This window comes from Lepidochelys olivacea (genome assembly GCF_965140295.1).
Source record: "Lepidochelys olivacea isolate rLepOli2 genome assembly, chromosome: 3".
NCBI classification, from domain to species: Eukaryota; Metazoa; Chordata; order Testudines; family Cheloniidae; genus Lepidochelys; species Lepidochelys olivacea.
The window spans coordinates 140136463-140150915 of NC_140413.1; the positions used below are offsets into that span (position 1 = coordinate 140136463).

At 39.7% G+C, this 14453-nt stretch overlaps 1 protein-coding gene across 6 annotated transcripts in view; it reads right to left on the minus strand.

The window, feature by feature from the left end:
- Nucleotides 1-230: 230 nt before the first annotated feature.
- Nucleotides 231-14453, minus strand: part of PLD5 (phospholipase D family member 5) — a 237201-nt gene continuing 222978 nt past the window's right edge. For all 6 annotated transcript variants that reach the window (XM_084624900.1, XM_084624899.1, XM_084624903.1 and 3 more), the window contains 3 exons: nucleotides 14119-14284; nucleotides 5655-5769; nucleotides 231-559 (listed from right to left, as the gene is read on the minus strand). In XM_084624900.1, coding sequence (XP_084481026.1) covers nucleotides 333-559; nucleotides 5655-5769; nucleotides 14119-14284 — 508 coding nt within the window. In that variant the 3' untranslated portion in view covers nucleotides 231-332. The remainder of the gene's footprint in view (nucleotides 560-5654; nucleotides 5770-14118; nucleotides 14285-14453) is intronic.

The following is a 14453-nucleotide window of genomic DNA, read 5'->3' on the forward strand; positions in this document are numbered from 1 at the left end:
TGCCTAACCAGGATGGGAGGTATGAAAACTGAAGGAGAGGAATCAAAGTATGCTTAAATTCAAATGTGAAAAATCAATGTCGAAGCATAAATGACATTCAATGTAAGAAGTAACAAATTTAAAAGTCATAAATAATTCAATATAGAGAATATAGTTTAGAGAACATTTTATACAAGTGTGCTTTTTTCCTAAAAAAAAACCAAAAAAAAAACCAAAAAAACCCAAACAAAAACATTTTTTTGCCTTTTTGTAGTCTCTTATCTGTAAATATGAAATAGGGTTACAGCAGCCCCGATGTATTTCTTCATTCATCATACAGTAAAATAGTCTTTTTAATTCATGGCAGTCTTATTTGCCACTGCTTTGTTAAGTTTGTGGTTTAAGCAGTTTGGGATTTTTGTTGGTTGCAAACTTTTGGCATAGTGTGAATACCAGTCCCTTTCAAACACAGCTTTAAGTTGCTTAATGATGCTTGTGTTGTTTCCCACGTCTGCTTGGTTGATAACGAGGCCAGCTCCAGCATTTTGAGTAAAATCATTTCCTACCCAGTCAAAATTACCTATAAATAAATGAAAAGAATATGTAGTGAGACTACAACATAAAAAAAGCCAATCCAACAGAATGCAGTATTTCTTCCCACCCTCACCCTCTAGAACAATTACAGGAATATATGTATTTTCTATGACAGCTCAGGAAAAAATTACTTATCTAAAGTATACTGCAATTCATTTCTGCATTTTTGTTACCTTTGCTCAGTCTGAAAGCCAAAACAGGTATTTCACTGTTCTCAGGACTGAAGTCCCTCTCCTCTGACAGAGATTCCACAATCTAGGCAATTTGTTCCAGTGTTTAACTACCCTGATAGTTAGGAATTCCAAAGCAGACTGCCAAGAGTTACAATGCGATCTCACAAAACCAACACTTCCTTATTCACTTTCTCAACACCACTCATGATTTTATGGACCTTTATCATATCCCCCCTTAGTCGTCTGTTTTCCAGTTAAGAATTACTTAACTGCTTTGGATTTAATTATCTTGAATTATTTTGTATCTGCTGCAAACTTTGCCACATCACTGTTTACCCCTTTTTTCCAGATCATTTATGAATATGTTGAATAGCACTGGTCCCAAAACAGATCGCTGGAGGGACACCACTATTTATCTCTCTCCATTCTGACAACTGACCATTTATTCCTATCCTTTGTTTCTTGTCTTTTAACCAGTTACTGATCCATGATCCTTTTATCCCATAACAGCTTACTTTGTTAAGAGCCTTTTGTGAGGAATCTTGCAAAGGCTTCCTGAAAGTCCAAGTACACTATATTTACTGGAGCACCCTTGTCCACATGTTTGTTGATCCCCTCAAAGAATTCTGATGAATTTGTGAGGCATGATTTCTCTTTACAAAAGCTATGTTGACTCTTCTCCAAGACATCATGTTCATCTATGTGTCTGATAATTATGTTCTTTACAATAGTGTCAACCGATTTGCCTGGTACTGAAGTTAGGCTTATCGGCCTGGAATTGCCAGGATTGCACATGGAGTCTTTTTAATAAATTCACCTTACATTAGCTATCCCCCAGTCATCTGGTATAGAAGCTGATTTAAGTGATAGGTTACATACCACAGTTAGTAGTTCTGTGATTTCATATTTGAGTTCCTTCAGAACACTTGAGTGAATACCACCTAGTCCTGGTGACTTATTTCTGTTTAATTTATCAATTTGTTCCAAAACCTCCTCTACTGACACTTCAATCTGGGACAGTTTCTCAGATTTGTCACCTGAAAAGAATGTCTCAGGTGTGGGAATCTCCCTCACATCCTCTGAAGTGAAGACCAATGCAAAGAATTAATTTAGCTTCTCTGCAATGGCCTTGTGTTCCTTGAGTGCTCCTTCAGCAATTCGATCATCCAGTGGCCCCACTGATTATTTGGCAGGCTTTCTGCTACTGTTGTGCTTAAAAATCCTTTCATTGCATAGAAAAGTCAGTGATTAGTATTTATCTTTACTGTGTGCGACTGCACATATGCTATGTCTGAATTCAGGGTAAATTAATGTCAAACTATGCCAGTACATCTAATCCTTAACTGCACAATCAACCTTCATTTGTTTATAGTCAATGTAACAACGAAAGCAGCATGATCATCTCTGTGATTATGTGCTGTTAATTGGTTCAAGTAAGACTTGATTTTTATCACCATGGTTTACTATCTATATTGTTTGAAAACCATTATATTATTATTCATTCTCAGTGTAGAACCAAGTATGGGCTAGGTTCTTTACTGACAGGTAGCAAGAGAGTGTCCATATCAGAATAGCTTAAAATCTAAGGAGACAACAGACAGAAGAGAAGGATGAGAGAAAGGTGAACTCTTGAAAAGCAATGTAGCTGAAGGATGTTAAACATGCATCTTGGTTCATTATTTCTGTATATTTTGTTTTGTTTATCATTTTCTACATGTTAAGGGAGTGGGGATGGATGGAGTGAAGAAGTGTGTTTTCAGGAAGGATGGAAGAATTTTGGATTGGGTCGGGGAGGAAGTTCCAGGTGTGTGGAGCAGCAAAGGAGGAGGTGCAGAGAAGGATATAGGAATTTAGGAGTTGCTGTACTGGATTACATCAGTGATCTAGCTAGAATCCAGACAAGTATCCTTTCTCTGATAATGGCCAGTACGAGATACGTCAAAGAAAGATGCAAGAATTTTGAAGTGAGCAATTATGGAATAACTTGCCCATAAAGGAAGTTTCTTCCTTATCCTTCAGTTAGAGGATGGCTCATGCCCTGAAGCATGAAGGTTTATATCCCTTACACACTTTTGATTCTTGTTTTTTTCTAAATCCTATCAGTTGTAACTGCAAATGGACGCAATGCTGTACTTAGTTGGGTGGCTTTAGAAGGGTGGAGTGGGTGAAGACCGTGGAAAGAAACACCAGAGTGGTAGAAGACGGAGCCATGTTGTGTAGGACCTTCAGTGCATGGAGCTGAAATTTGATCTAGGGATCTGAAGAGCAATTGGACATGGTCAGAGATGCAGAAAAGAGTGATGATTTAGGGGACATCATTTTGGATAGTTTGAAGAGGGTAAGAAAGGCGTGCAAGAGGCCAGAGAGGAAGCGGCTGCAGTACTTGAGGTGAGACATAATAAGGATCTAGAGAGGGCTTTGGTAATGAGAGCAATGGGTATATTTTGCTGACCCTATACAGAAAGCAGCATGATTTAGTGACATTACAAATGTGAGGAGAGAGGGTGAAGGTACAGTGACAGAACACAGGACATTTCACATGACGAAGAATTTATGATGAAATGTTTATAACAAAGCATTAGTTCTTTTGACCCTCAGCTATGGTCTTGTAACCGTGACAATTTTAAAGAAGGCACGCTACACACTGGCCCTAATCTCAATTCAGTGTACAGTCCAAGAAAATGGGTTTATGCTTAGGAGTTCTTCAGGGGCTACAGCTTCATCGAAGAGGTGGAGCGGAGGAGCCATCACAATGTCTGTACTCCTCACCTGTGTGAGGGGAATGGTTGCTGGATGTCTCATTACAACCCCAAATCCCTGGTGCGGTGGCTTCACACAGAGAGTGCCCACAGTGATAGGATCTCTGCTGCACACAGGGGCTGGACACCCCAATTCCTGCCTTACCCTGCCCAGTGGAATTGAACCAGTTCTGCTACAAGTAGGGTCCTCCATGTGAGAGGAAAAGAGGATGGATATTGTACATTTTGCCTTTGAAGGGACTATACCTGACTAGCAGTACAGAACACACTTTTGGAAACAACTATATGCAGAAATAACCTCATCTTGCTGTCCACATATCTCTAATAATGCCAACACATGGAGAAAAACCAAATGACCTTTATGAAAAAGTCAAAATAATTTATTCCAGCTCCAGACAGGGGACACTGCATCTTTGCGTATTCATTTAATTTTAAATAACGTAAGTTGAGAACCCGTCGCCAAAAGGACCCTGAGTGCTGTATATAGACATAAATCCTTGAATTGAAAAAATGTAATCATTTAATTTAGTTTAATCATCCTTGGCACATCGACAAGTCCACAGCAGCTATGCCTAACCCGATGCCTTTTGTACAAAAAAGGTAAATGGAAATAGGGAAAATGGTAATGTTTACACTCACCCAAACAGAAGGGAATGAGCTCTGGAAAGAGGTAAAGGATGGGAGATCAGGCCCTTCTATTCACCCTTACTTATAATACAAGAACAAAGGGACAGTCAATTAAACTGAAAGTCAGACAACTTAAAACTACTAAAAGGATACACTTTTTTCACAAAACACAGAAGTAGTCTGTGGAAATCATTATCACAAGATGTTACTGAGGCCAAAAGCTTAGCAGGATTCAAAAAAGAGTGGATGCTTATATGATAATGAGAATAGCTGGAATTATAAGAGTAAAGATTTTAAAAATGAAAGGAAATAACTGAAGTGTTTTATAAAGGATATAAACCTTCATGATTGAATGGGTATTAGGAAGAAACTTGCCCTAAGGAGCATATTATTCCATGAATGTCTATTGTGGGGTTTTCCGATCCTTCCTCTGAAGTATGAGCATCTGGTATTGGCCACTGTTAGAGTCCATAGGATACTAGACTAGATGGACCACTGCTTGGTTTGGGTATGGCAATTTGTATGTATTTATGACTGAGAGATGTGTATCCTTAAGACGGGACTTAACAGGCAAGGCCCTGCATCAAGTCTGGCCCAGGCAGGATTTTGGATGTCAAGCTAGGCCAAATCAGTTGATGCTGAGTTTCAGGAGATAAGTCAACTACTAAGTGCCTGAATGAGAAAGATATTTCACCGATCTACCCCTTTCTCAGCTCAGCTACTTGAGCTGTGCTCTGCATTTTTTAGGCAGTGAGGAAACTCCCTATGAATTAAAAAGTAATAGATTTTTACTCATGAGAGTTAATAAATCCAAGAATGAAAATTTCCATTCTAAATAGATTATAGTGCTTGCTTTTGCTTCAAGTTTCCAAAGGGTAATTTTACTACTCCATTTAATAAATATTTTAATCAAAATGAACGTTTACACTTAGCTGCATACAGACATTGTTTAAATATACACTTACCCTCTGGGCAATGCCTTCAGATTATGAACCAAAACATGCACAGTACAATGCAGGTATTCTGAAATCAAGCATTACAGTACGCAGGCTGTGTCCCTGGGGTAAATTGCAAAGGATGAGTAGAGTGGCAACTTGTCTTTATGAAGATACCCCAAACGTAGTGATGACATGGCAAATTGTAAGGCTTGTCAGTCTTCACAGAAATTAGAGATTGACACGATCCATTAGATCATCCAATCTATTCCTAAACCAATGCAGGACTGTTCCATGAAGTACATTCTATAGTTGCTTTTTCAGGCTACTCTTATTAATTCAAAAAACAACCACTTCCCTTGGGAAACAATCCATTGGAAGGAAGGAATTCAACTCTTCTACCCCAGCATTGACAAACAGCTTTGTATTGAAAATAGGAATTTTCCACTTAATGTCCAATCTTCAAAGACACTGAATGGGGTTTTTAGCTACTTAATACCCTGCTTACAATCAATTGTTATTTCAGACTTTGGGCTCCAAAGCTATAATGTACTAATCAGAACTGACTGGGATGTGGGATTACTTACCAATATAAGCAGCTCCATCAGTCACCATATATTTATTCCGATTTAATTTGGGAAGGGACGTATTCTTCTGTTCTTTGAGAAAGCAAGCATTCTCTTCTTCAAGATCAAAAAATTTCTGCAGTCAAGAAAAAAGATAATCAGGTTAATGAAAGTTCCTCTCCACAACTTTGCAGAAGAAAAAACAGAAAAATTACAACCCACCCCCTATTTTAAACTGAGAATGAGCTAGTCTTATACAACAACTAACTTCGGTTTATAGGAGATTGTTTAATTCTTGTAAAACTCTACACTTTATTTTATACCCAAACTGTTGTTCTCGATATCACATATGCCTTGGTAGCCAGTAGAAAAATTAACATATACAAAATGTGTGGCTAAGGTATAATAGCGGCAGTGCAATGGCATGTAAAAGAGTGAACACAAAATCCATACTTTTCTACAAGATGAGAGCCAGAAATTTGTTCAACTCTCATTTCCTCATTCATCAAGGGGCTATAGAATTTGAAGTCAGCCTCAGGATACAGTTTGTCAGGCATGCCAATAAACTGAATTAATATTTTTATCTTATATATGTCATAGTTTATAACAGGCGATGTGCCCATCTCAGTAACTTCTTAAGAGTGAGTCTGCAATTTGCAGAGGTAAGACTTTCCATACAACAAGAAAAAAATACATTAATTTTACAATAAGGGAAAATGTCTGAAAGGGTGAGTTTTATGGAAGTAACACAAGTGCATTCTATTTACAGCTCTCATTTACAGTTACTCATTAATACTATTGTCAATGACCTTGCAGAGGTACATATAACAGAGGACAGAAGTTAGCCTGCAGAATCTTTATTCCTTGTGATGACCCTGAGAAGGGGAGAAGCCAGTTTGACTCTCGAAATTCAGATCTAGAATCTAGAAAAAGAACCCTTTTTACTTGTAAACTAGCAAAATATATGGCTCCCATGAAGAGTTTATAGAACATGATCCAAAGCCCACCGATACCAATGAGCGTCTTTCTACTGACATTAATTAGTTTTGGATCAGGCCCATGGAGAGGGGAGCTCATTTTACATTAGTCTGGATGTAAAATATTGTATCTAGAACAGTTAAAACCACTTTCATGGAAATCTTTTTGTTAAGGTAACAAATACTGAAAATTTATTATGCAAACTGTAATGTAAATATCTCTAGTACATTAAAACTGCAAAAACACATGCTCAAATAGATAGACTTGGCTTCAATAAATATGCAGCTTTGGATGAGAGGCAAATAGCTATTTTTAGCACACTGCCGAGAATTTTTCTATTTTTTTCCCCCTCAAAGCTGCAAAATGTTTTTGGTTACAGATGTGTGTCTCTCTTTGTGTTTCATAAAAAAAATGAAAGGTTTTTTATACTGAATTTGTTTACTGTAAATACTGCGTGACTTGAGCCAAAATTACCCATGTAGCTACTACTCAACATGGTACATCATGCCAAAAATGTGCACTCAATTCTGAATATACAGTATCAGGTACACTTGGATGTACCCCCAGTGATAAGCGGATGGCCATGAATACTTTCATGGAAAGAAGAAAAGCAAATCAGGGAGCAAAACAGTTCATTTGAACTAAGGTTACTGCTCTGTAGTGTTTATATGTGTGCTGCATTCATACAAAGAACCATCCCTCCATGGGGTTACAAATGGAATCAGTCTCTGTAGAGTTATCAAGTCAGAGTTTAAGGACAGAATGGGTCACCAGCACCACCAGACACCCACACACTAAATCCCAACAACCGAAATTAGACCAAGGTAGTACAACCCTCAGGAGACTATTACTTGCCACAGGGAGAAAATAGGAGGGACAGAGGTGCACAGTGCTCGAGGCTCCCACAATGACAAGGAAATAAGTGAGATACAGTCAGATAATCATGACAAGTGACCCTCACCCACACACTGCAGAAGAAGGCAACCCCTCCCCCCACTCCAAGTTCTCTGCCAATCTGTTCCAGGGGGAAATTCCTTCCCAACCCCACATATGGCAATCAGTTAGACCAGGGGTCTCAAACACACGGCCCACGGAGTTCTTTGCCGTGGCCCGCCAAGATCCCTGAGCACCCCCGCATCCCTCCCGGTGTTATTTCCTGTGGCCGCTAAGCTCCCCTCACCTGCCGCCCCCCCAGCACGCAGTGTCCCCACTCCTCTGCCTACCTCCAGGCGCTTCCCACCGCCAAACAGCTGTTTGGCAGCACTTAGCGCTTTCTGGTGGGGAGGGGGAAGGAGCGGGGAGCCACGCACTCAGGGGAGGAGGCAGAGAAGAGGCAGGGCAGGGGCAGGGATTTGGGGAAGGAGTTGGAGTAGGGGCAGGGAGGGGGTGGAATTAGGGTGGGGACTTTGGGGAAGGGGTTGGAATGGGGGCGGGGAAGGAGTGGGAAGAGGCGGAGCCTCATAGAAGGGGTGGAGTGGGGGGGCCGGGGGCACCAGACGGGGGGCCTTTTGTACCTTTATATGAAAAGGTGTCAGTGATGCAGCCCTCGGGCCAATGTACTAGTCCTCATGTGACCCTCATGGTGATTTCAGTTTGAGATCCCTGAATTAGACCCTGAGCATGTGGGCAAGCATCAGTCAGCCAAGCACCTGGTAGAGAGAATGCTTGGTGCCACCTCAGAGCTAACGGCCAGATTAAGATCCCTAGAAGTCACAATAGATTTCACCAGAACATACAGATGAAGAAAATATTTAAATGATTCAAACAATGATCATAAAGTCGTCTGCACTGTGAAGGACCTTGCAATTAGCTGCCAGATGAACCTTTAAAGATGATACCTGAAGCCTGACCAGCGATAGCAGATACTTCAGCAATATTTGTACCGAGCAAGGTTCTAGAAATGATCTGCCGTACTTCACTATAGTGTGAACTGTTGTTGTAGCTGTGTCGGTCCCAGGATATTAGAGACACAGGGTGGGTGAAGTAATATCTTTCATTGGATCAAAGAGCGATGAGAGAGACAAGCTTTTGAGCCACACATGTCGGAGGAAGAAGTTGGTCAAATAAAAGATATTACCTCACCCACCATGTCTCTCTAATACTTCAATATGACAATAATAAAAGATGATAAAGCAGTATCCAATATCTTTGGTTCTGTCAAGGAGTCCTTTAGGTAGATAGCTTTGGGGACAAATACGGGACACAAGAGGTTATACTAGCTATGGCCAGGCCTGATACAGATCAAATCAAACCTTAATTTCTTCAGACCAAGAAAATGGTCAAGTAACATTAACTGGGGAGGTACACATGTAGTAAAAGGATTGAGAGGCAGGGTTTGAGTGATACATCTTATGGGGGGGGAGGGGGAAAACTGAATCCACTAGAGAATTCCTTCTCAACCTCAAATGGAAAGGAAGCAGAGTGATGGTTTCAGCAAAGTTTCAGCAATCTTTGAGGGGCAGGCAAGGTCATTTTGCGATGAGATCATTCAGATGGGGGTACTCCCAGGCCAAGAGAATAAAGGAGGGTTTGATCCAGAGACAGTCTATCCTGTTGGAAACAGAGTTGATACTGAGCAACCTGTGTCTGTACCATACTGTCTCTACTTTACCACCTACAAGGGAGGGGAAGCTGCATTCTTGAAGTCCATAGGCTGATGGAACTGCTTTGAGCTTTTGGGTTAAAAACAAAACACCCTCCCCCCAATCCCACCCAAAAAAACAAAAAAAAAAAAAAACCCAAAAACCAGGCTTGGGTTTTACTTTGCACAACAAAGGAGGAGCTGAATGGGAGAGCAGCCACAATGACTCTTTAACTGATACAACCTTGGTCCAAGACAGTGCATTTATCAAGGTACATAGCGATATCCTGTGTTAACTCCTTTTAATGCTTCTAAGGTCTGCACATCCCATTATGTGAACACAAGTGCTATCGTAAAGATGATTTCATGAAGAAAAGCAAATGGATATTTTATCTTTCCAAATGACAAGGTCTGAATGCCAGGTCATTTTGTTTTGCTTTTTGTTTCCTTGCACAGTTATGTTACTTAAGGTAAAATAACCTGGCCTCTTATCACATGCAAATTGTGGGCTCTTCCTGAGATCAGCCATCAAGGTAGTATCTTAATGCCAAATTACTAAAATATTTTCAGCCAGTCTGGCTGAATTGGACAAAACTTGTATTAGGTTACTGTGTGTAGCATCACAGGCAGGGCTGGAAAGTGTGAACCCAGCAGGACAAACATAGATGGCTTGAAAATGTAATGCATACTTCAGGCAAAGCAGATAACTCATTAACAATTTGACATCCTGGCTATTGTTCCCAGAAGCTCTCTCCTCTCGCAGAAGCTCTCTCCTCTCACAAAAGCAATTATGCAACTGGAACTTTGTTACTGAAACAAGTCAGTTGTTCAAAGGCATTCAGTACCACACACTAAATCCTCCAGTGCACACCATCAGTTAAAGCACTGCATTAGCAATGATCTATTTTGGGCTGAGGAGGCATTTCTCCTTTAAAGGCCGATTGCAAGAGTTTATAGCTGTAAAAATAAAAATGTTGCCACCTGAGATTAAATCTCCTCTTTGCTCATCCAAAAGGTGAATTTTTGTCTACATGTGAGAAAATTATATTTAGACATTTTTGGGTTATTTGGGGATTAGGAAAAGGTTTTATTATGCTTCACTCTGTCAGACAGTTACCATGGGCTAGATCCATGAAGGAACTTGGATGTGACAATACATTTTTCTGGGCACCTTTCCACACAGTGGAATCTACAGCCCAAGTTAGGTGCCTAGGCTCCCTCTGCGATGCATGTGGAATGCAAAGTGTCTAAGAATTGGATCCACAAAATCCAACATGCTGAGCAGGGAGCTGTTCAAACTAGCCAGCAGGAAATATTGAGGAGAGGGGTGTGGCCTAAATCCGTACCCCTCATGGAGACTTAGGCTTTGTCTACACTACCGCTTTTATCAGTAAAACTTTTGTCAGTCAGCAGTGGGGAAACACTTGACCAACATAAGTTATACCGGCAAAATCGCTGGTGTGGACAGAGCTATGTTGGCAGAAGAGGCTCTACCCAAACAGTATGGAGGATAGCATGGGAAGCTGGCATTTCTATGGGGGGCAGAGTTAAGGCAGTATGGTTACCTTAACTATAAATTTCCATATTTGCATAGATTATAAGGCCAGAAGGGATCACTATGATCATCTAGTCTGCTTGGTTTTCTTGTAGATGCAACTTCACTCTGAATTTTCTGGGTTTCTAACTTCAGTTCACGGTTAAACTCTAATATTCTTGAAACGTAACATACACATCACAACACTGAGAATTTAGGGTGTCGGCTCACCCAGTAAGTTTTTTACACGGGATTTAGTTTGGGTTTAAATTCCTTCATTCTTGTGAATAGAATATGTACCCCAGGGCATGAGAGTGTCATATCAGACTGACAGACAGGAAAACCAGTCAAAATAAAACAACCACCAAACTGAACCTTTACCCAAAACGAACACTGAGTGGAAACCAATTTTTTCCAGAGTTCAAGTTTAACTGTTCTTCCCCATCTTTTTTTATTTAACATTTTTCTATAATGTTACCCTTTCTGATTCTGGCTAGAAACAAAAATGTACAAAGGAAATAAGCAAGCAAGCATAATTTAAGGAAGTATAAGCTCAGATAGCTTTGGCTGAGCTTTAGGATGTCAATCACAACAAAACAACCTCTGTAGGTTAGTCTGTCATTAGTTAAAATTCAGTAACACAGCCCACTATGCAAAAATCTTTTTGATGGACAGCATAAAGCTAATTGGAAGTTCTTATCCCATCTCTGTACCTGGGTTTAAATCTGAGGGTTGTAATTAGTGTGTTGAAAGTTGCCTTACCATATGTGTTTCAGACTGAAAATCGTCTGTATGCAATATGTTTCAGATAGTATTATCACCAGGAATAAGAAACCAATAATATACAAGGAGCGTATCACAGAAAACCATCCCTGCTTGTTGTGTTCATAATTTTACATCTTACTGTACAAGTATCATTCAATGTGTGAAACAAAAGATGTGCAATGTTAATACTGGTGTTCTGCAGTCAGCACTTAGTTTTCCTTTGGTTGTTACTGCGAGTCCTGCTCAGGCAAAGAGTCTAAGGCTATATTAGCCTTTCTAAGAAAGAGAGGAAATATACCAGCCCAGGAACTATACTAATTAACAAACACTGTACATTATTCAGTGCTCTAATTGTTCCAAAAAAAAGAAATTACCTACATTTTCCCTTAAGTACTTAGTGGCTGAGCACTGGAAAAGATAACATTTAAAAGAACTGTACTAATAAGGTTCCACAACATTACTGATACTAATTGCATGTGTAACAGTCTCACAGACCTGTAGGCTGTTAACTAACATTAGCTCCTAGAAACTTCTACTCTCCGAATGGTTCAGCCTTTTTCTTAACTTTGCTACTATAGTCAAGAGTGTTGCTGTGACAGCAGGGTGTGGCTCAATAATGGAATTGTTATGTTATTTCATTTTAAAAGACTTTTGGAGGAGAGGAGTAGCAATTGTATGTCCCGGGGAAGAAATGTAATTCAGGTGAAACCTGAAAGAAGAGGATGGAGGCAATGCAGATTGGGATGGGAATTGCAGCCATTGATGACTAATGCCTGAACCTATCTTGGAGAACTTTATTTTACTTTTCTCTTTAGTTTTTATTGTATTTACATTATTTGAGAGCTTTACCTGAGGAGTGGAAGGAGAGGATGGAACTAGAGCAAGGAGTGGAGAAAACTTAAGTTGTGGAAAGTTAAGAATGGACATAAAAAAAGAGAATGGAGGAAGATTGATCCATAAAGGCCGGAAGGCTCTGCCTCAGACAGGTGAGTTGGGTGTATGTAATTCACATGGGAGCCATATGAACACCATACCAAAGCTGTCATGGAACTGAATACTGTCCTTGTGCCAAACTGCCAATGCTCTCATTTGCTCCAACTTCCTTCTGCATGTTTAAAACTCAGGGGTAACTTGTCCCTATGGTTTAAGGGGAATTCAAAATAATGGGAGCTGTGCTAACTGTGCCCAAAACGTATCAAGTCTGACACTGGTATATTCAGACCTCACAGGGAAAATGGATCTAGTATTGGTTGGCTTTATTTACTGAGTGCAAAAGTACATACATTCAGTGATGTACGTAACCAGCTTCCATATCAGCTATTAGTCCAATTAACAATAACCATCTTATGTGAATTACTGAAAAAAAAAATCAGAACTTCAGCAGACAATTTTTCTCAAATGGGATGGGTGCCTCAGAGAGGACTGTTCTTTTACTTCCAGTATCGTTCACTGAATTTCATAAATATCTTAATTCATTAATAATTATGTCAAATTTAATGCAACAACAATCATAACTCTACCCACTACTGTGAAGTGCAGCACATGTGGTGTTAAATACTTCTTTATACACTGCATGTGCAATGTGGCCAAGTAATAGTTCTGCGTTCAGAACTTTGAATGAACTGCATAATGTCCATGTAAAATCTGCATTTATTTTATTTACTGTGATAAAGAGGAAGAAGGTGCTAGTGTATTTGACAGTCAGATCACTTTATTCCACAATCATATAAGCAGTCCAGTGATGGCACATTCTCTTCAATTTAAACAAGACGTAAAACTGTGACTCACTTGGTTCCGTTTCTCCAGGAGAGACCAGATTTAGTGTTCTGAACACAGGACTGGGAGCCCGGATCTCCTGAATCCTAACCATGGCTGTGACACACCGAGTCATGGGACAGTCATTTAACTTTTCTTCCTCGGTTTTGATATGTATAAAATGGGAATAATACTGATTTACCTCACGGGGGGAGTGTTAGGACTAGTTAGTGTTTGTAAAGTTCCGGAAGATTAAAAACACCACACTATGTAAGTGATAAATATTACTATCTTCCTCACTTTGGCTTAGCAGAACAGTGCCACTGTACAAACAAATAACAGAGAGAGTCCCTGTCCCCAAGAACGTGCATTATATGATTATAGCATGTATGTTGTTACCACTGCCATGTGAGATCCAAATTCTGCACAATTGTTACCAAAACTGAAGAGCATTCAGGAGTCAATACAGTAAAATGAAAGGAATTGTTACAAAAGCGGACCAAATTCAAACTTGTAAGGGTGTGTAACACATCACTGAAATCTATCTAGTAACTTGGCCACATTGATCTTAAATTACAGTGAACAGTGTGCAGGATACTACAAAATATTTCACTTGCAAAAGGGGACTGAATTGGGGTTAATGATGCATTTACCCTTGCTACTAGTTCATTAAAGTCTATTGCAGTAAGTCAAGAGTTGTGTGTACACCAGGGCTAAATTTGGCCCAAAATTATGCATTTCTTGTGGTTTTCAATGAAATGTTAAGGTTTCCACAGCAACATAGATAATCTTAATATACTTATAGTTAGTATTTATTTTTGTGCACTGAAAACATCTTAGACTCATTCTGAACCAATATGGTGTATACTTACAACTTTTAAACTACAGCTGGGAACCTCAATACAAATGGCTTTAAGAGATGAAACAAAGTTAAACGTAAGGGGATCTGTGTCTTTTGAGAAACTTATGAGGAGCCGGACTTTAATGCTTCGTAATACTAATGCTTCTCTTATCTTCCCATCCAAATACGGCCAGTACCTGTGGAGAAAGCACACAATACATTCAGGTAAAAAGCAATCAATTAGATTTTTACCCAGGCAGACCTAGCCCCACTAGGGAAAACTAAATACAACTAAACAAAACATGAACAGCATTTGTCTGCAGTCTAAGGAATCAAACTGAGGTGGCAGGAAGTTGTGCTAGACCC